The sequence below is a fragment of the Cervus canadensis genome, chromosome 1, assembly GCF_019320065.1.
Source record: "Cervus canadensis isolate Bull #8, Minnesota chromosome 1, ASM1932006v1, whole genome shotgun sequence".
NCBI lineage: Eukaryota > Metazoa > Chordata > Mammalia > Artiodactyla > Cervidae > Cervus > Cervus canadensis.
Window position 1 is genome coordinate 125,198,020 of NC_057386.1, and position 20,551 is coordinate 125,218,570.

The 20,551-nt window shown below is 42.1% G+C and overlaps 1 protein-coding gene across 4 annotated transcripts in view; it reads right to left on the reverse strand.

The window, feature by feature from the left end:
- Window positions 1-20,551, reverse strand: part of CLIP1 (CAP-Gly domain containing linker protein 1) — a 114,687-nt gene that overhangs the window by 67,189 nt on the left and 26,947 nt on the right. For all 4 annotated transcript variants that reach the window (XM_043441651.1, XM_043441661.1, XM_043441643.1 and 1 more), the window contains exons 2-5: window positions 16,095-16,278; window positions 12,375-12,946; window positions 2,502-2,626; window positions 1,064-1,286 (exon numbers count right to left, since the gene is read on the reverse strand). In XM_043441651.1, coding sequence (XP_043297586.1) covers window positions 1,064-1,286; window positions 2,502-2,626; window positions 12,375-12,946; window positions 16,095-16,179 — 1,005 coding nt within the window. In that variant the 5' untranslated portion in view covers window positions 16,180-16,278. The remainder of the gene's footprint in view (window positions 1-1,063; window positions 1,287-2,501; window positions 2,627-12,374; window positions 12,947-16,094; window positions 16,279-20,551) is intronic.

Genomic DNA, 20,551 nt, shown 5'->3' on the forward strand with positions numbered 1-20,551 from the left:
ATGAGCAGAATGACAGAGTCCAAGCAGGTACCTGTGTCACCTGAACGTAAGGGGAAGAAGTCCAATGGCTGCAGAGGAGGGTAGCCCCTGCCATAAAGAAAGATGCCCCCGAAGGTCCCGTCCCTGCCCAGTGTCAACAGAAAGAAGGCCAAGCGAGATCAGGGGCCAGCAGCCTTACTCCCCGATCGCAACATTTCACATTCTAATTCCTGTCTGCAGTTCATTGTCATGAACCAGAGACCCAGAATCCAGTCTGGAGTGTAATCTCACACAGTCATGTCAAATTTGAACAGTATCTGCCTCACTTCAAGCAAACAAACTAAAGGGCAGGGGGTGGGGGTGGGGAAGCAAATCCAAAAAGTCACTGCTTTGGCCCTAAGAAAGCATGATGTTAACAAACAGAACAAGATGCTGCCTATTTTGATTCTGATGATTTTATCTTACTGATCAAAGCAGGAAAGGGGGAGAAAGGGAGAGGGAGTGGGAAGGGGAGATGGAGAGAGGTGACAACACAAAACAGGGCCTTTCAGGCATCTTTTCCAGTTGCCTACGTTCTTCTCTGCATCCTCGGGCCTGAGGCAGGAACACTCCACACCCACTGAACTGCTTTCAGTGGGTGACACTGCATGAACACAACATGAAAATTCTAAGAACATGCCTTTTCTCAAAATACTTTTAGTTCTAGTCTGACAACAAAGAGAAAGACAGCCAGGTCCTTGGGGAAAGGGATCCCTCCAATTTTCCTGTCTTCCGGATGCCAAAATAATATCAGAATAATCAATCATCTCATACGTTAGACTAGGGAGTCGTTACTATCGATTCACCAGGCACTGTGGTATCTCCCAGTCTTAGGAGTCTGAAAGGAGCTGTTCAAAATTCTTTATTTCAAACTTGTACTTGTGCTAGAGGTTTGGATTCTCTTTTGCTGCGAAATGTGTAAGGACATTCACAAGCTACAGCGAGGGGAGGTGTAACCTTTCCTAAAGCAAAGCAGGCGTGCTGATGTGGGTGGGGGGCACCTGACATGCCTGGAATGCAGAGAAAGACAGGAAGGGAGGCTCACCAGTCCTGTCCGGCTGGGCTTGCTGCTCACGGAAGAGGCCACGGAGCTCATGGAGCTGAGAGAGGAGGCGGACGGGCTGCGCTTCACGCCGGCGGGCGTGGTCGCCATTGCTCGCCTCACCGCCGCGGCCTTGGCTTTGGCTGGCGTGGTGGAGGGGAAGCCAATCTTGGTGACTTTGTGGACCGGAGCAAACAGGCCGTATTTGGGTTGACACTGAAAATACCTTGAGGGGACAACAATTAAGGACAGGAACAAAAAGCGGCTTAATGACAAGAAAGAAAAACTTGTAACCAAAAGGCTCTCCTGACTCAAACCTGTGACTGGCTTGCTGTGAATTCTACCAACCGGCTGGGGTGCTGCACCCAGCCTGCAGTGTTCACTGGATGTGCAGGCTGATAAATAACTTCAGTAATGTCTTCAAAGACACATGAGGAAACAACAGTGTGATACGCAGAGACGGACTCACTTGTCTGTTGCTAAGATTCTATGTAAAGAGGAAGTCATTTCTACTATCTGATAAACACACAGCAGAAGAGTTCAGCAGCCCAGTGATCCCACTTAATAAAACCTTGCTAAACAAAGGGAAAAAGAAATCAAACAAGCACCTAGCTGGCGGATTCACTCAAGTAAAGGTGGAGAAGTATCAGCTGGTTAGTCAGTTATCAGACTGACACTTGGAGACGTTATGACTAGCGAATTTTAACATCTTAACATCAAGAATATGAACGTGATGGCTTCATAATCATTGCAGCACTAAGAGATTTTTTAAAATCTCAAGGCATTATTACTGTATTTGGTGCACAGCACCTATATACTTAAAATCATCAGCTGTAATAAATGCATCCCTCTGGATATTGACAATGAGGGGAGGCCTGTGCACAAGTTGGGGCAGGAGGTCAGAAGGGCTATCTGCATCTTCCTCTCAATTCTTCTGTGAACTGAAAACTGCTCTAAAACAAAAACAAACAGATACATAAACCCAACGCTTGTTCAGAATCTACTCAGATGCACTGCACATATCACTAAACAGAGTCAGGGGACTTCTCCGGTGGTCCAACGGTTAAGACTCCTTCTTCCAATAGAGGGAGTGTGAATTTGATCCCTGGTCGAGGAACTAAGATCCCACATGCCACAGATCCCATGTGCTGCAGGGTGCGGCCAAAAATTTAAAAAATAAGTAAGTAATTGTTTTCTTTAAAAGCACACTAGCACACACGAAATTTTTAAAAACAGAACAAGGTGGGGAAAAAAAAGACAGAGAGACCATCTAAGAGAGAACGACTAATCCTAGCGGAGGGGAAAATCAGTAGATGAGTCTTAGGAAATACAAGTGCAGCTCTTCAAAACGCTCATGTCCATTTTATTGCACACACTGGGTGGGGCTGGCTTGAGCATCTTTACGTGCAGGAGGGAGAGGAAATTCCAACAGCAAACGCACCTTGTTCCAGCAACAGCCCCATCGTTCTTCCCGAGAGGCTCATCCAACTCCACGCCACACCACTCCCCCTTGGCAAAGTCTGTCTCCCCAAAAAACCGGACTACACCAGCCTTCGTGCCACCAACCTGGAAGCAGAGAACAGTAAAAGGAAGAGGTGAACAAAATCCCACAGCTGAATCCTTTGCACTTAGAGCCAGTCGTTAATACTGTGTTCCATCATTGCTGTAGGCAGCTCTTCTCTTCACCTCCTCTCCAACTGTTTAAAGAGTTCTCTTCAAAGGTCAGCAAAGGTGACCTGGGTGACTTCGGTTGCTAGAGTGATCTGATACCTGGTATAGTCCAATAATGAAATTGTCCAATAATGAATTCTTTAGAAAAAGGGAATAATTACTATTATTACTATTACTTCATGCCAATAGTAATAATTATTGTTACTCCAGAGGGAGTTTCCTGCTTCAAAATAAATATCTGCTAAAAAAAAATAAAACCCTTACATTACTAAAAGAAAAACAAAATTTGTGTATAATCCACTGTAACAATGGCTGTGTTCATTTTCTCAAACTTCCTTTACATCATTACCCATGTAAAGCAATAACATATACATATTAAGGGCAAATATTCATACATCCACACACATGAAATATAAATTCTTCAAAATACTTAAAATATTGATATTTTCTACTGTGAGGCTCTTCATTGCTTCACAACTATTAAAATGACAGTTCTTAAAAATAAAATAAAATAAAATAACAGTTCTTCACATTTTATTTTACATGAACTGGTCAAAGCTTTGAATTTTTTTAAATGTCTCTTTGTCCCAGCTGCTGGTGATATAACATGCAAACATTATCCCATCACCATTTACTAATCCTTCCTTTGCCACTATTTTTGTTTCAGATACTCATTTTTATCACATTCTCTCTCATGTAAGAGAGAGAATAGATCTGAGTCTTTTTACAGTTTCAGAAATTCAGTATCTGTGCTACTGCCATAGCATTTTACGTTTTGTATGTTTTTTTTACTGCCATAGCATTTTAATTACTGCTACTTCACAACCAGTATCATATTTGCTAATGATGGTTTTCCTTACTACTCTTCTTCAGAATATTGATCTTTCTTACTTTTAATTAAGCTTCTTTTTTTCTTTTTAATTTTGGCTGAGCCTCATGGCTTGCAGGATCTTAATTCCCCAACTGGGGATGGAACCTGGCCACCTTTTTCTCAATTAAAAAAAAAAAAATTCCCCAATTATAAAAATGGTGAGTCACTGCAGGCCACTGAGAACATCACAAACAAAAAATACATGTTATTTGTGTATTCTCAACACCCAGGGACAGTTGCTGTTGACATTTTGACATTTCACTTTCCCTTCTATATTATGGTAGCTGTTTAGTATTTCACAATACAGATGTATCACAATACGGACTTCACTCAGTTTTTGTTTGGGATGTTCCCTTTTTTCTTATTGATTAAAAAAGTAACTCTTTATAATAAATTAATTCTTGAATAGATGATGCATTCTCACGGTTCAAACGCTTTCAAATGTTAAGTATACATCAGGACTTCCCTGGAGTTCCAGTAGTTAAGACTGCCTTCCAATGCAGGGGGCGCAGGTTCAATCCCTGGTCAGGGAACTACGGTCCCACATGTTCGGGGTGCAGCCAAAAATAATATTTTAAAAGGTATGTATTTAGAGAAGAGCCTCTCTTCCTAGACTTCTGTCCCTATCTGCCTCCTCTCCCCACCACAGGTAACCTCTGCTATTGATGTACAGTATTTCTTCATGCCAGCATTTCTTCATGATCTAAAAGCAAATGTTGATTCGCATTTTTACACTAAGGCCAGTGTACTATACGCGCTGTCCCGCACCTTGCTTTATTCCACATCAAGACACAGAGAACGTCCTGCTTGTGTTTACAGTCGCATGTTGTTCCACTGCATGGATTCACTCCAGTTTATTAAATCAGCCCTTAACTGGGAGACATTTAGGTTATGTAGGTTTATCTATTTAATAAATTTAAAAGTCATTTTGGTTAATTAAAAAAGAGTCCAGTGGGACTGTGTTAAATGTAGATTATCTTGGGAAGATAACCTATTTAATCAACCTTCACAAAGAACCGGCTTTTCAGTTTTTCCTTTTTGTTTTTAATGTTCTCTATTTTATTTAATTCATTCTTTATCTCACTACTTCCTTTCTCTTACTTCCTTGGGGTTTATTACTCTCCCCTTCCTAATGTCTTAAGATCAATACTAATTTGCTTTTTTTAAAAAAAAATTAGTTTTCTTTGGCTGCACTCCATGACTTGTGGGATCTCAGTTCCCTGACCAGCGGGATCAAACCCAGACCCTTGGCAGTGAAAGCACAGTGTCCTAACCACTGGACCACCAGAGAATTCCCTAATTTGCTTTTTAACACCAAAGCTATTTGTTTCCAGTTTTTCTCCAAACACAGCTTCCTAAGAGTTTGGGATGACACGCGTTTTTTTCCCAGCTATATTTAACCTTTGTTGAGGATGAAAAATATTAAAGCCTCAAAGCCACTGTGTATACTTTTTCTCTGAAAAAGAAACTCTTGGTGAGTCTGATTTGAGGACCCAAAGCAGTTATGGTTGAAGGTACTGCAGGCAGGAAGGGAACGTGAAGGGTGACAGAGGGCGGGTCTGGTGTCACGACAGGCGTCCCTGAGGAAAGATGAAGCTGGAGGCTGGAGAAGACTCCCCGCAGGGGCCGCTGTGTCCAGCGCTGCCACCCACAGCGCACGGCAGAGCGGAGGAGCACTCGGCAAACGCTTGCTGAAGAAATGAAAGGAGACTTCTCCGTAGGGAACTACTCAGCGAAGGCCACTTCCCCACGTAAACCAATGAAAGGAAAAAGGTATGCCGCGGCTTGAGGTTGAATTTGATGGCTCAGAAGTGAGCAGAGAAAGAGCTATGCTAACACAGGCTAGGTGAGCACGGGCTCCGAGCTGGATAGATTCACATGCCGGCTCTGTCTACGGATGAGGCAAGTCGTTTAACTTCTAAATCTTAAGTTTCCTCATAGGTAACATGGAGATAATTATAGGACTGTTGTGAGGATTAAATAAAATAACCCACATAAAACTGCCTTGTGCAGTGTCTGACAGATAGGGTAGGAGTCTGACATGTATTAGCAGCCAGTGTGTCCATGCTAAAGAGAGTATTAGTTCCAGATCTGGCAAACCGGACTTTTTAACACACTTCTTGGTAACCATGGAATGTATGAATAGCAACCTGCATAGAACTGGCCTCTGTTTCATCGGTCCTCTTATTCCACACCTTCCAAAGCAGCAGACTAACCAACATCACATGAGCAGAACACAGCACATTAGTTAAAGATGAGGCAATCTCTCCAGATAATGTGCTGGATTCTTTGAGGGTGAGTCTAAGTTACTGTCATGACCACTGTTTTTCCAAGAGGCGTCAGACAGGCTGTGGGCTTGTTAAACGAACCAGCAAATTCTCCAGACAAACCACCGCTTCACTCAGTGCAGAAGCTTTATAGCAAATTACCACAAACAATAGATCAGCAACGTTTCCTCTAAATGCAGGTAACAGACTATATGTCTACCCTGAATGTCACAAAGTTTGTTTCAAATGGATGATTACCGGTTCCTAGAATGGACAGTTTTCGTATCCTTTTCCCTCTCCCCTAACCTGGAATTCTTGACTCATATGACAGATGAAATGCTATCTTTTCCCCTATAAAAGATCCTCAGTGATTATTCAAAATATCCTCAACAGAGACAGAAAGTCACATGAAGTCCTAAATCACTGTCTCTTCCACTTAATCATTTTACAATTTCTTTTCTAAGCATCTAAACATGATTTTCTAAAGCTAAGTTTTATTTCTCATGTGTTGAAGAGAACTCAAAAGTATTACAGTATGTGCATTTACATTAAGTATAAGCCACAATTTTCAAATCTATGTCTCAGGGGTAGATAACAAGATTATTTTAAAAAAAAATTTTAGAACATTGAAACGAAAAAATAGGCAAACACAAATAACTACCATTCATTCTCTTTACTTTTGGAATATATATATGTGTGTGTGTCAGGAGTCATATATATATACACATATATATACACACAGACACATGTTAGGAGTCATATATATTGCATGTACACACATATATGACTCCTAACACTGGTCAACCTAAGTCTAAATTAGAGGTCACTACTGGGGACCTCTAATTAATTCAAACTATACCTCTTAACTCAAACTAGAAACTTGGCTAAAGGAAAACCTACCTGTGCTCATGCTTTAGCAAATGTCAGATTTTTAAATTCTCATTCAGTCATTCAACATATATTTCTTGCATGCCTGGGCCCTTGGATACAAATATAAACCAAAAGAAGTGTTGACCCTGACAGAGAGAAATCCAAACAAACAATTCCAGCAAAAAGTGATAAGCACTTGAAGTTTCTACAAAATGCTGTGAGACCAGAGACAAATACCCTCCTTGAAAACTCTTAGGAAAAATAAGAACTCCAATAAATTCTGCAGGGCTAATGAATGGAAATGGAAAACCTTGAATCCTCTCTCAACCCTCCCATGTAGTCATCAAGTCCCAAACAAGCCATTTAACCTCACTGTGCCTCAGTTTATAAAGCTATAAAATGTCCAATGAGTGGCAATGCAGGACTGTTCCACAGGGCTCTCTGAGCAACAGAATTCTGTGAGGTGGCTGCTTAGCTGCCATGTCGTTAATTTAAGCAGCTTAATTTTAAAAGGTAAACATGGCTAATTGGTATTTACCAATACAGATTTAGCCCTGACTTAACACTTAATCACCTGTGAGATGACCGGTCAGTATTTTACGTCACCTCAACTAGAGAACAATCCAGCTTTGGGCAGCTCTATGGCGACAAATTCCTACAAGACAGGTAAGGTCCGCCTGGCCCAGTTTTTATCCTTGGGTCCTAACCGCATCTCCCGTCATACCTTACAGTGTTACTGCTGCCCTCTAAGGGTGTCATGTGACAACAGTATTTAAAACACTCTTTTTTTCTTTTCTAATTTTTGGCCACATGTGGGATCTTAGTTCTCCAACCAGGGATCAAACCCATGCCCCTTGCAGTGGAACTATGGAGTCCGAACCACTGGACTTCCAGGGAAGTCCCAACCCTCTGATTCTTTTAACAAAGTTTTATGAGTACCTACTGCGTGCCAGGCATTGTTCTAAGTGCTGAGCATAAAGCAGTGAATGAGACAGAGAGTTTCCAGACTTTCACAAAGCCTAAATTCTGGTCTGGGGAACTGGACAATGAACAAATAAATAAATGAGATCATTTTCAATACATAGAGGGCTATGAAAAACACACAGCAGGGTGAGGTTTAGCAAAGGGTCTAAGATCCTTTTTTGAAGGGTCTTTAGTTGGGGTGACGGGGAAAGGATCCTTAACGAGGTAACATCTGAGTCAAGGCTCAAGGACTTTGAGACATCGGTCATGCAAAGACCTGGGGGCAGAACATTCCAAGCAGAAGAAAGAGCAAACCCTAAAGTGAGAATGAATCTGGGTGCTGAGGTGACAGCAAGGAGGCCAGCGTAGCTGGAGTGGAGTAAAAAAGGAGACGAGCAGAGAGAGCTGAGCTTGGATGCGTGGGCAGGGGCCACAGCATCAGACTCTGCAGGTCCCTGGAAGGAACTGAGATGTTTATTTTAATGCAGTGGGACATCCATTAGGGAACACGGGGACGGGGACGGGATGGAGGCTCACGAGGGAGCGGATGTATGTATACACACGGCTGAGTCATGCTGTTGTGCAGCAGGAACTAACACTACACTGGAAAGCAATTATACCCCAATAAAATTTTTAATTAATTAAAACTAAACAGGTGAGCAGATAAATAAGATGTGGTATAACCCTAAAATGGAGTATCATCAGTCATAAAAAGCAATGAACTACATGATGAACCTCAAACACTCTGCTGAGTGAAAGAAACCAGACATTACAAAACTACATAAGATTTGGGGGCATTTATAGGAAATATAGGATTCTCTGGTAGCTCAGCTGGTAAAGAATCCACCTACAATCCAAGAGACCCTGGTTCGACTCCGGGGACGGGAAGATCCACTGGAGAAGGGATAGGTTACCCCCTCCAATATTCTTGGGCTTCCCTCGTGGCTTAGCTGGTAAAGAATCCGTCTGCAATGTGGGAGGCCTGGGTTCAATCCCTGGGTTGGGAAGAGCCCATGGAGAAGAGAACAGCTACCCACTTCAGGACTTTTGGCCTGGAGAATTCCATGGACTGTATAGCACCAAAGAATTGATGCTTCTGAACTGGGAGAAGACACTTGAGAGTCCCTTGGACTGCAAGGAGATCAAACCAGTCGATCCTAAAAGAAATCGATCCTGAATATTCATTAGAAGGACTGATGCTGAAGCTCCAATACTTTGGTCACCTGAAGCCAAGAGCCGACTCATTAGAAAAGACCATGATGCTGGGAAAGATAGAAGGCATGGGATGAGATGGTCGGATGGCATCACCAACTCAATGGACATTGAGTCTGAGCAAGCTCTGGGAGATGGTGAAGGACAGGGAAGCCTGGCATGCTGCTGTCCGTGGGGGTCACAAAGAGTCAGCACAACTGACTGAACACCAAAAATAGGAAATATCTGTGAAAGGCAAATGTGCAGAGATAGAAAATGGATCATTGATTGCCTGGGGCTGGAGATGCAGTGGAAAATGACTTGCAGACTGGCAGGAGGAACTTTCCAGGGGAAGCAAATATTCTAAAACTGGATTATAGTGACTGCATAACTGTGTACATTTATGAAAAATCATTGAATGTTTGGATGCATAAATTACACCTTCATACAGCTGCTTAAGGAACAAAACAGATCCAAGTTAAATAAAACGGAGGATTAGCTTAAAATTAAGATGGAGGTGATGGATACATGTCAGAGCAGCGAGAATGGGAGGGACTCCCCGAGGGGCTGACAACGCAGAAAACTGAAATGCCATCTGCGTGTCCCACAGCATTTATTTATCTACTTTTTAAAACAAAAGACAGGGACTTCCCTGATGGTCCAGTGACTAGGACTCCACATTCCTAACGCAGGGGGCCCAAGTTTGATCCCTGCTCAGGGAACTAGATGCCACATGCCACAATTAAGACTTGGTGCATTGGTGCAGTCAAATGAATAAATACTTTTTTAAACAAAAATAAAATCTATTTGTAACTGTTTAAACATTTAATAGGAACCAAAAAAAAAAAAAAGAAGAACCACCTGAGGTTGATAAAAGTGCAGAATATTTAATTGCAAGAGTCACACTCATAGAGCACTACGATCAAAAAGTTTAGCCAAGACTCTGGTCTTGGAAGCAGACTAGTCTTACTCATGACCAGTTTTCGAGACAGACTCCTTGACCAACTGCCCCAACTCTCATTTGCCCCTACCCATGGGCTCAGCACGTAATTAACATTAAAAACATACAGATCGTGGCGCTCCACTCTTTAGAGCAGGGGGATCTGGAAAACTCGGAGCCAAATCCTCTTTTGCTAACAGCAGAGGGGGAACCCAGGGCTGCCCTGGTGGCTCAGATGGTAAAGAGTTTGCCTGCAATGCAGGAGACCTGGGTTTGATCCCTGAGTCGGGAAGATCCCCGGGAGAAGGAAACCACAACCCAGTCCAATATTCTTGCCTGGAAAAGTTTCATGGACAGAGGAGCCTGGTGAGCTACAGTCCATGGGGTCACAGAGAGCTGGACACAACTGATCAACTAAATACACAAGCATCAAAAAACCTCCAGGGCAACAAAACTGCAGCTGGGACAAACTCAGAGCTGGTACAGAAGTGAACGGTAACTGCATTAGTCACTCAGCTGTGTCTGACTGACTGTGACCCCACGGACTGTAGCCTACCGGGCTCCTCTGTCCATGGGATTCTCCAGGCAAGAATACTGGAGAGGGTTGCCATCCCTCCAGGGGATCTTACCGACCCAGGGATTGAATCTGGGCCTCCAGTATTGCAGGCAGATTCTCTACCATCTGAGCCACCAGGGGAAGCCCCAAAGAAGTGAGTATATGCCAAACAAACAAGTTACAGATTGAGCCTTGGTAAACTGATGTGCTGAAATGATGCTCTGAAACATCAACTGCTAAAACTCATGACTATTATAACTCACCTTGAAACTAACAGATCCAGAAGGAACTCCTTGAAGGTAACAGGTATAAAGGGCTGCCACAAGTATGAGGGGACTTGTGAATTCACAGAATGCTACTCATGAATGCTACAGGACTGGGAAGCAGAAGTCTTGAATTCTAAATCTAAAACCTGCCTTCAACGCACTGTATGTCCTTATTTGTAGGACAATATAATCACAAAAACTGCCTATTTCAAAATTACGCTATCAGTCATCAACTCTACATAACAGGTTCTAGAGTAAAAACACCTAAACTTGAATTGCAGAAACATCACTCTTAAGGTTGTACAAACTTGGGCAAGTGACTATCCTTCTTAAGGCCTATTTTCTCATCAGTTCTGTGGTGCTACTCCATTCACTGCTGAAACAGGATTCCCTGGCGGTCCAGCGGTTAGGACTGCTCCCCTGCTGAGGGTCCAGGTTCGACCCCTGGTCAGGGAACTAAGATCCCACAGGTTGTTGCAGCCCAGCCAAAAATAAATTTTTTTAATTAAAAAAAAAATAAAGGATCCACTGCTAAAACATTAAATGAAATGCATGGGATACTTCAAAGACTAACAGCCATGTTTCTTTTCCTTTTTTTTTTTTTTAAAGCAGTTGAACAGATATAAAGGATATTGAGAGAGCACAGGGTCAAAGGCTTCAGACAAATGTTATGCCGTGAACTTAACAAAAGTGTTGAAAAAGTAAAAGAGTAAAGCTTTAAATTTTCAGTGAGAAAAAGAGCTACCATCTCTTGGGTGCTGACTGCTAAGAATTATATATGCATCATCTAATGATGAGATGTTTGGATAGCATCACTGACTCAACGGACATGAACTTGAGCAAACGCTGGGAGATAATTAGGAACTGGGAGGCCTGGCATGCTGCAGTCCATGGGGTCACAAAGAGTCAGACATGATTTAGCAACTGAACAACAACATCTACTTTAACCCTCACAACAATGCTAGAGGTTAGCACTATTATTCAACCCTGTTTTCACAGACAAGAAAACTAAGAAGTTAAATAACTTGCTCAGGTCATAAAGGCAGAGTTAGACTCACCTTGTGTTTTTAGCAGTGCTATACTGCCTCTTATGTAAAACAAACAAAAAAAGAATAAACCAATTATCCTGTCAAATTCGGGGATTCTCAAATGTACAGCATATAGACCGTATACATTGTATTTCCTGCTTTTTTAGCACAACAGAACCTAGTGTACATCTCCTTCCTTTTACTGGACCTAAATCTGATAGTTTAAAAGGCACAGAAGTTCTGAAATAACATCCTGTGATGTCTGAGTCTTCCAAGACACTCAAGGAGACAGGATCTCATATTTATCCACATACTATTCCGAAAGCAAAAATTAAAAACCAGAGAGGAAAAAAAAACCCTTTGTTAAAAAACATCTCACTCCACCTCTCAGCTTGTTTTGTCAAATAAAGCTATCTTAATATTTACAAGCTAAAAATTCAATATTCTTTTAGCTAAACTGGAAGACAAAACTAGGTTGATCACTGCAAACCTATGCTTACCCTATGTACAAACTACATAGCCAGTTTCTAATCTGTTGCATATTCACACAAGTGGAACCAGAAAACCTGATTATTTTCTCTAGAAATGAGTGAACAGAACAGATTCTGAGCCCACACTTGTGTATTTCATCCCCTCGCCAGTGATTATCTCTCAAGTCAACACGACGACCTCGGAAGGTTTCTACACTTACCAATACTCGGTCTCCGATTTTGAGTTCTCTCTCTCCTTTCTTGATTGAGCCGGCCTCTGAAAGGTTGGAGATAGATTCGCTGGCGGTTTTCGTAAGGTTGCTGATCTGAGATGTAGCTGAAGGTTCCTTTGCAGTTGGTTGGGATGATTTGTGGGGAATATTTGAGGGGGTGGCTGGGGACGAGGACGCCATGCTGACTGCTGAAGTGGACAGAGGCGAAGTCGCCCGGGAAGCGTGAGTCGTCTTCGGGCCATCAGCTTCATCCTCTGCCTGCACCTTCCTCGTCAACTTTGAAGGTCGGGTAAATATCCCCTTTAGAGGCTCACACTGGAAGTACCGAACTCCTGCTACTGAGCCATCGTTCTTGCCTATGGGCTCATCCAAAACGATCCCGGCCCACTGGCCTGGTGCAAACTGGGTTTCTCCCAGGAACTGGATAAATCCAGGCTTATTCCCATTCACCCAAACTCGCTCCCCAACTCGAAAGTCATCCACAAACTCCTCTTGTGTCTCAGAGGACGGAGTGCTTGATGCTTTTTCACTGGATATTGTTTTTTCTATTGGAGTGGCAACTGCAAACAGAAGAAAGGATCAGAAAAGATTCAGTTTCATACTTAAGCAGACAACTCCTAAGTTAAGGAAAATAAACGAGAAAAGAAGAGTCAAAAGCAACAGAAGTAGCCACAATACTTCAAGAGATGCTCCGTTTATCTTTCTTTTTTTTCAGCAAGGAGGTAAAAAGTATTAATATTTGATCCATCACTACTGTTTTCAATGCTATCAAAACTCAATGAGCTGGTAAGACTTAATCCTTATTTGTAGTTTAGATTGGAAGAAGTCAAAAACAAGGGGGAAAAAAGTAGTCCTTTTCCCAGAATTTGTAACATAGGTCTGATTTCATTGCTTCCCCATATCCTGCACAACATTAGTGAACTCAGACCCATTGAAATGGACTCTATTCCCCGATTTGAGAGGTCACCTAGAAATGACAGGACTAGGCCAACAGTCACAACAGAGATTCTCAATTAACTTGACACAGGAGGAGATTTGTTGCTGGAGTCCCCACCATCACTGTTCCAAGACTATTCTTTTGTTAGCAGAGGTGGAAGCTCCAGCAAGGAAGAAAAGAGAGCCAGACTCCCTGTGAAAGCAAGATGACTTTGCAAACTCTACTCGACGGTAAAGACAGAGTTAAAATTTTGCCAGAAATGTGGTATTTCCACTAGAAATACACTCATACATCCACCCACCAACCACTGATTAAATATTTAGCGTGAACTGGCAAACAGAGCCTGAATTCTTAATGTCTGCCATTTACCGGGCATATCCTGATCTTAGGATGTTACATGACCTGAGTTTTTTTATCTGTAAAGGGGGAAAATAGTGTTATCTTGATGGTTTTTTCTTCCCAAAATGAGAATTAAATGAAATAATGTATTTATTCATGTTATACATCTTTTTTGAGTTCCAACCACTCCAGAACTAGTCCCAGGCACTGTTCTTAACTGGGGACAAAGCAAGACAGTATAGTCTGTGCCTTTGTAGAGCTCAGAGTCTAGAGGTAGAGAAGCAGACAGTTAAGAGACACACCAAGTCATTTCAGGTGGTCTAAGTGCTGTGGAAGAATAATGCCTTTGGGTAGAACAGTCAGGGAAGGCCTCCTGGAGGAGGTGACATCTAGTCTGAGGTCTGATCAGCAGGAGTGAATCACACAAAGCCTGGGGAGCAGAGTGGCCTGGCTGGCTGAGAGTGGGTGCTGAGCATCTGAGCATCCCTTTACCCTACACAGAAAAGGAGACTGGAGTTTCTGTTTGTGGAGGGTTTTTATTGCTGTTTTTTTTAGAAGACAGTGGGTACTCTCAGATAGAACAGATAATAATCTGTCAAAGATAGGGGCTAGTTTTTTTTTTTTTTAAGAGTTAGTGCTAGCTTTGCACATCAACAATCATTCTTCAGAGTGCAGCAAGCATGAATTTCTGAAAAACCATCTTCATAAAAGTGTCTTGAATTCCTTGGCAATGACTTCCTTTCAAGCATGTAAGTTTTAGTCTTAATAAGCTACTTTAATCTCTAATGTGTGCCAAGGAAGGCTGGGGAAACCAAGTTGAATCACATATGATCCGTGAACTCAAGGACTCTATATGCTAAAAGGTGTGCACAAAAAATATTAAAAGTGAAAAAGACAATTCTAACAGGGGTTAAGTATAACAGTGGATGGCTTCACAGAAGGTTTGGCATTTGAAGGGGTCTTACAAGAGGAAAGATTTTGAGGAGAAGAAGGGGATGCCAAAATTAGAACTGATTTTCGCCAAAATTAGAACTGATTTCCACAAGGCTAAATAGCCCTGAAATAAGTCCATTTCTTCACAATCCTTTGCCTTATCAGTAAAGCTTTCTTTTTATGGCCTCTCTGAAAAGAACCAGGTTTTATCCTGATACATACAATGTAAAGAACTCATCATCTCTAATCAGTCAATACTTACTGAACTCCTGTTACATGCCAGGAAATTTTCTAGGTGTGTAGATGGAAATAGCAGTGGAGGAGGGGAAAAAAACACAAAGATTCCTTTCCTCAAGGAAGCCCAAGTCTTTATGAAAGAACTTGAAGAAACAATGTTGGACTGAATAGATTATGGTGGGCACCTGTCTAGAACGGCTGAAAACCTAAGATTTATATTTAATAGTGCATAAATCACATAAAAAGATGACAAAAGCAAGCATCAGATGCCCTCTCCTCCTGCCTCTCTGATCATTATGGGTGGAAATTCATAAAAAAAAAAGTCATTAAGTGGAAACGGTAGAGGAGGAGATGGAGAACAGAGGAGGAACAGGTTGTTAAAGATAATCAAAGGCACGGGTTCATCTATAAACTGCTGAAGGCTTCCCTCATGAGCCAGACTCGAGCCGCTGTAGTACCTGCTCCCTGATGACAGTGGCCAATTTCGGGTCAATGACTGTCATCGTATCTTTTAAGTCTGACTAGTCTTTGCTTTCTCTACATATCCCTAACCCCTGAGGAGAAAGGTCCTGATGGGCTCAGGAAGATACATGGGGAGGAAAACTGAAGAAATACTGTAACACTGTCAGGATCAAATACTGAAGTGAACTTGACAACTATTTCAGCACCGGTGCACCAGGGATCCCTAACCTCTGGGCCACAAATGAGTGCCTCCTGTCAGATCAGTGGCAGCATTAGATTAGAAATAAAGTACACAATAAACGTAAGGCACTGAATCATCCCCAAACCCACCCCTCCGCCAAGTGTGTAGAAAAACTGTCTTCCATGAAATCAGTCCCTGGTGCCAAAAAGGTTGGGACCGCTGCCTTACACTGAAGAAATGAAATTAAGATAGACTCTTCATTGAATAAGACTTCTAGATAGAAAATTTTGGACTTCCCTGGTGGTCCAGTGGTTAAGACTCCATGCTCCCAGTGCAGGGGGACGGGGTTCAATTCCTGGTCAGGGAACTAGATCCCACATGCCACAACTAAGACCCAGTACAACTAAACAAATAGATATTTTTTTAAAAAGACTTCTAGATATAAAATTCTATGCCTTTTAATTGAAACTTTTTCAAGTATTTTCAAGAATATGATGTTCCGTAAGACTGTCTTCTTACATTTTTCAAATTTTGATTTGTCAAATCAAGAGTTTCAAATAGAAGTCTTCACATAGGATTAAAATTTACTTGCTGTTTAAAGAGAAACGTAACGCATTACCAGCAGCAGGTGTCTTCAAGGCTGTGCTTCCAGGCTTCAGGATCTTGGTGGGGGCCTTAAGCCCACTTGGTTTTAGCATACTCATTGCCTTCTGTGTGTCAGGGCTGTCTCTCCGTTGCCTGTTGCCACTATCTTTCCCCGGTTCTTGATACAACTGTGGGTGATGCTATAGTGAAGTCAGTCTCTGGGTTAAATGTGCAAAGAGATAAACAGGAAAAGAGTTTAGAATCTAGAGAAAGAAAATAGAAACAATTATGGAAAGCCGCTTTCACAACCTAAACTCTCCCTTATGTCTCCACAATGAACCTAAAAACCTAGAAAACTCCAGATATCAAAAAGATTGAAGATGCTGGAACTTCCTGGTGGTCCAGTGGCTAAGATTCCACGCTCTCAAAGCAGGGGGTGGCCTGGGTTCAATCCTTGGTCAGGGAACTAGATCCCACATGTTGAAACTAGGAGTTCACAATCTACAACCAGAGATCCCTAAGCAAACAAAAATATTTTTTAAAAGTCTTTTAGAAAAATGAAGATGCTGTTGAAATAGATTTAAAAGCAATTTACTATCCTAAAGACAAGAGGCTAAGGCTGGCAATATGCTCACTTTTCTTTATAGCATCTAATAATACCAGTTCAGTACACTGCCCAAAAACCACATAACCCATAAAGAAGTTCAGAAAAATGCCCACCAGACTTAACAGAGTTGGCTTTCAGTTTTCACTTCATTCACTTCTTTGTTGCTTAAGATTTATGAGCACAAGCCTATATTAACTATATATATATAGCTTAATCCACAGAAATACATAATAACTCAATATAAAACCACATATATGTTAAATGAGAGAGAGGGTTCAAAGGCAAACTCTGTAAGAAGAAAGCCGTATCTAGAAAGTAATAAAGAAAAATAATCTTTATTCTGTTTACAGAAACACAATCATCTGATTTAGTCAAGACCAAGCATGAATCTACAACTTTTGGGCTCATGCAAAACTGTACCTTGTCATTTGCTCTTTAAGAGAGAAGGTCTTTGGATTTTGGAATAGAGAAAAATATTTCTAGACATAATACCTAAGAAAACAGAATTCAAACAGAAAAATGCTATTTACTGACACTCTCTCAAATGATTGCATTCTGTGATTTTTTTTTTTTCCTGCTAGTTGAGTTTGGGTGATGAAGCACAGACTTCACTCTCTTTTACAAGCAATGTGCAGCATCAGTAAACAACACAGCCAGGGCTGACAGAGGTGCTGCTGTGGCCCCATGACCCCTGTGGCGGGTTGAATGGCAGCCTCCCCAAAAGATATCCATCTGGGAATTCCCTGGTGGTCCAGTGGGACGAGTCTACATTAACTATAGGCTAATATTAACTATATTAGTCTATATTAATGGTGGGAAACCATGCTCTCACTGCCGGGGGCCCAGTTTTATCCCCGGTTGGGGAACTAAGATCCCACAAGACATGAGGCAAAAAAAAAAAAAAGGAAAATCTGTTGACCAAAAGAGATATCATCTGGAATCTGTGAACAGACCTTGAGGTGAGCGCCTCCTGGATGACCTGCATGCCCTAAACCTGAGGACAAGTGTCCTAATTAGAAGAGAAGAGCACAGAGGAGACAGCCAGGTGAAGACGGAGGCAGGGATTAAAGCCATGTGTCTACAAGCCAAGGGTGGCCAGCAGCCACCGAAAGCTAAGAGAAAAGCCTGAGATGGATTCCCTGAGATGGATTCTCCCTCAGAGCTCCAGAAGGAGCCTACCCTGGCGACACCATAGTTTCAGACTTTTGGCCTCCAGAGCTGGGAGAACAGATTTAAGCCACCAGGTTGGTGGTCGCTTGCTATGGCAGACCTGGGAAACTAATACAGCCATTTACATTTTTCTAATCAAAGCTAATCAGACTGAATGGAAATCAAACCACGACAGCAGCTTCGTCAGGCTCACTCTGCAGATCTCCCATGGTTCTTGAGAGGGTTCAAAATGGCACAAAAGTGGCTTTATTTTTTTTTTAAGTCAAAGGTAAATTGTGCAGTTTGAGAGAAGATTGTGATTAACAGATACCGAACCTCTGTGAACCCTGAAGACAGTGGTTGCCTATTCTGACTATTAACACAAAATTCCCCGGCTCCTTACTATCACCACCATCACCATTGCTGCCAGGATCGTGGCAGTGGGCTGGGAGTCTCTGCACCAGGTCGGGTGGTTCTGACTCAGATTTGAAACCATGTGCTTTACTGCTAGATCCTCACCACCCACAGTCTGTCATATGCAAGCAGAGGTACCTGCCCCTGCTACTGCCTTAGACAGATGGAAGGGTTTGGCTGAGTCTCCTCTAGACCAGGGGTCCCCCAACCCACCAGGTCACAGACTGGTTCCTCTTAGGAACCAGGCTGCACAGGAGGTGAGCAGCGGGTGAGCAAGCAAAGCTTCATCTGTATTAACAGCCGCTCCCCATCACTCATATTACCTCCTGAGCTTAGGAAAACAAGCTCAGGGCTCCCACTGACTCTGCATTATGGTGAGCTGTCTAATTATTCAATTATATATCACAATGTCATAATAATAAAGTGCACAATAAATGTAATGCACTCGAATCATTCTGAAACTATCTCCCACCCCAACCCGGTTCATGGAAAAATTCTCCCATGAAACCGGTCCCTGGTGCCAAAAAGGTGGTTTGCACGTGCAAAAAATGTTTGCGGAGGATGGGCATAGGCTAAGTGCAGGGTACCAAGGGGTCTGTGTCTTGCCAACTCTTCACCCTGGTCCAACATTATAAAGTGATGCCAATCAGGGAGGAAAGGACAGAACAGATGGAGGAGGCACAAAGGTCCTGGAAAAGCTATTACAGTGGTGAGAAGAGAGAGTGAAGCATTCCTTAAAACACCTCACTCAGGCGCAACAGTGAATTCTTGAGCTCACGTCAAGTGCTCCTCCCTAAAGAGAAATTCTGAAAACCGCCACAACAAGTGACTAAGTCAGCCTCAGCCAGTTTCAAACCTTGCAGCTCAACACTCTAAGCTCACAAAATGCTGCCCCCTAAAAGCCTCTGTTTCTTAGGCCTGTGTTGTTATCAGGAACCTAAGAATGGTCATAAACTCAGGGTCTTTAAGTCTTCTGTTGTCTAATCTTTGTGCCTCTGGCTCTCAATCCACCTGAGCCACTTGAATCCCAAAGCAGGGGAACTGTGACCAGGATTCAATGAAGGAGAAAAATCTATGTCTCAATAAAAGAATTAGGAGCAACATCACCAATGTTGGCTTTTAAATCTTCCAATTTAAGTTTCTTTTTCATGCATTATTAATGCATGCCATGTCAGGCTTGCTTTTGGGGGGGAAAAATCAATTTACTGAGAAACGAAAGATCAAAGTTCTTGGTCATGGTACCCACAAAATGTAATGACCCAGAAACGATTGCTCTGCACAATGTTTCAAGGTCAGTCAATGTCATATTGAAATGAATCAATTCCAAAACACATGCAAAAAGAAAAGAGATGTACTTGCCTCACTAACACATTAAGAATATTTGAAATTCTAATGCTTATGGTCACTTAATCAAGAAGTTTGGATCTAAGGTAAGACCCCCTCCACCCTCTCAACACGTGAAGACCACACCACCAGAATATTATCATTTAGAAATAAATGTTATCCTTATTATCCCAGTTGAGCCTTATAACACTATGATATGCGTACATGCATGCTCAGTCATGTTTTACTCTTTTGAGACCCCATGGACGGCAGGCCCACGAGGATCCTGTGTACATGGGATTTTCCAGGCATGAGTTCTGGAGTGGGTTGCCATTTCCTACTCCAGGGGATCTCCCCGAACCAGCGATGAAATCTTCATCTCCTGTATTGCCTGCATTGGCCGGCAGATTCCTTATTGCTGAGGCACCTGGGAAGCCCAATTATTTTCTTTTTTAAAAAAATTTATTTATTTTGGCTGTGCTGGGTCTTAGTTGCAGCTCGAGGGATCTTGTTGCGGCATGTGGGATCTAGTTCCCCAACCAGAAACTATGGTTACTCAGACTTGGTATCCCGCAGCTATTTCCTTAAAAATGAATCACGTGAACCTGTCACTTCAAGGAAAACAATTATTTGTTGACAAACAAAATTCAAGTTATTCACACATCCTCTGTGAACCTGAGAGTGTCTCCATACTACAGGTATTTCTCATGAGATCGACAATACTAACAAATATAATTATATTGTATAAATGAAATATGCCAATATTTGCAAGATCTCATAACTCAGTGAGTCAATTTTTTTCCAACCAACCATGTATAATGTTACAAAATCACATTCATTCTAAGCACAAATTAGACCAGTGGATTTTTATGTAATGAAAGAAGTTCATTCATACAGTTTGAGATTTCACCTTTAAGAAACTACAACCTATCAAGTTTTTGGAGAAGTATTAAAAGAAAAAAATCCATAAGTATCTGAAAATGCTCTGCCTTTCCTAT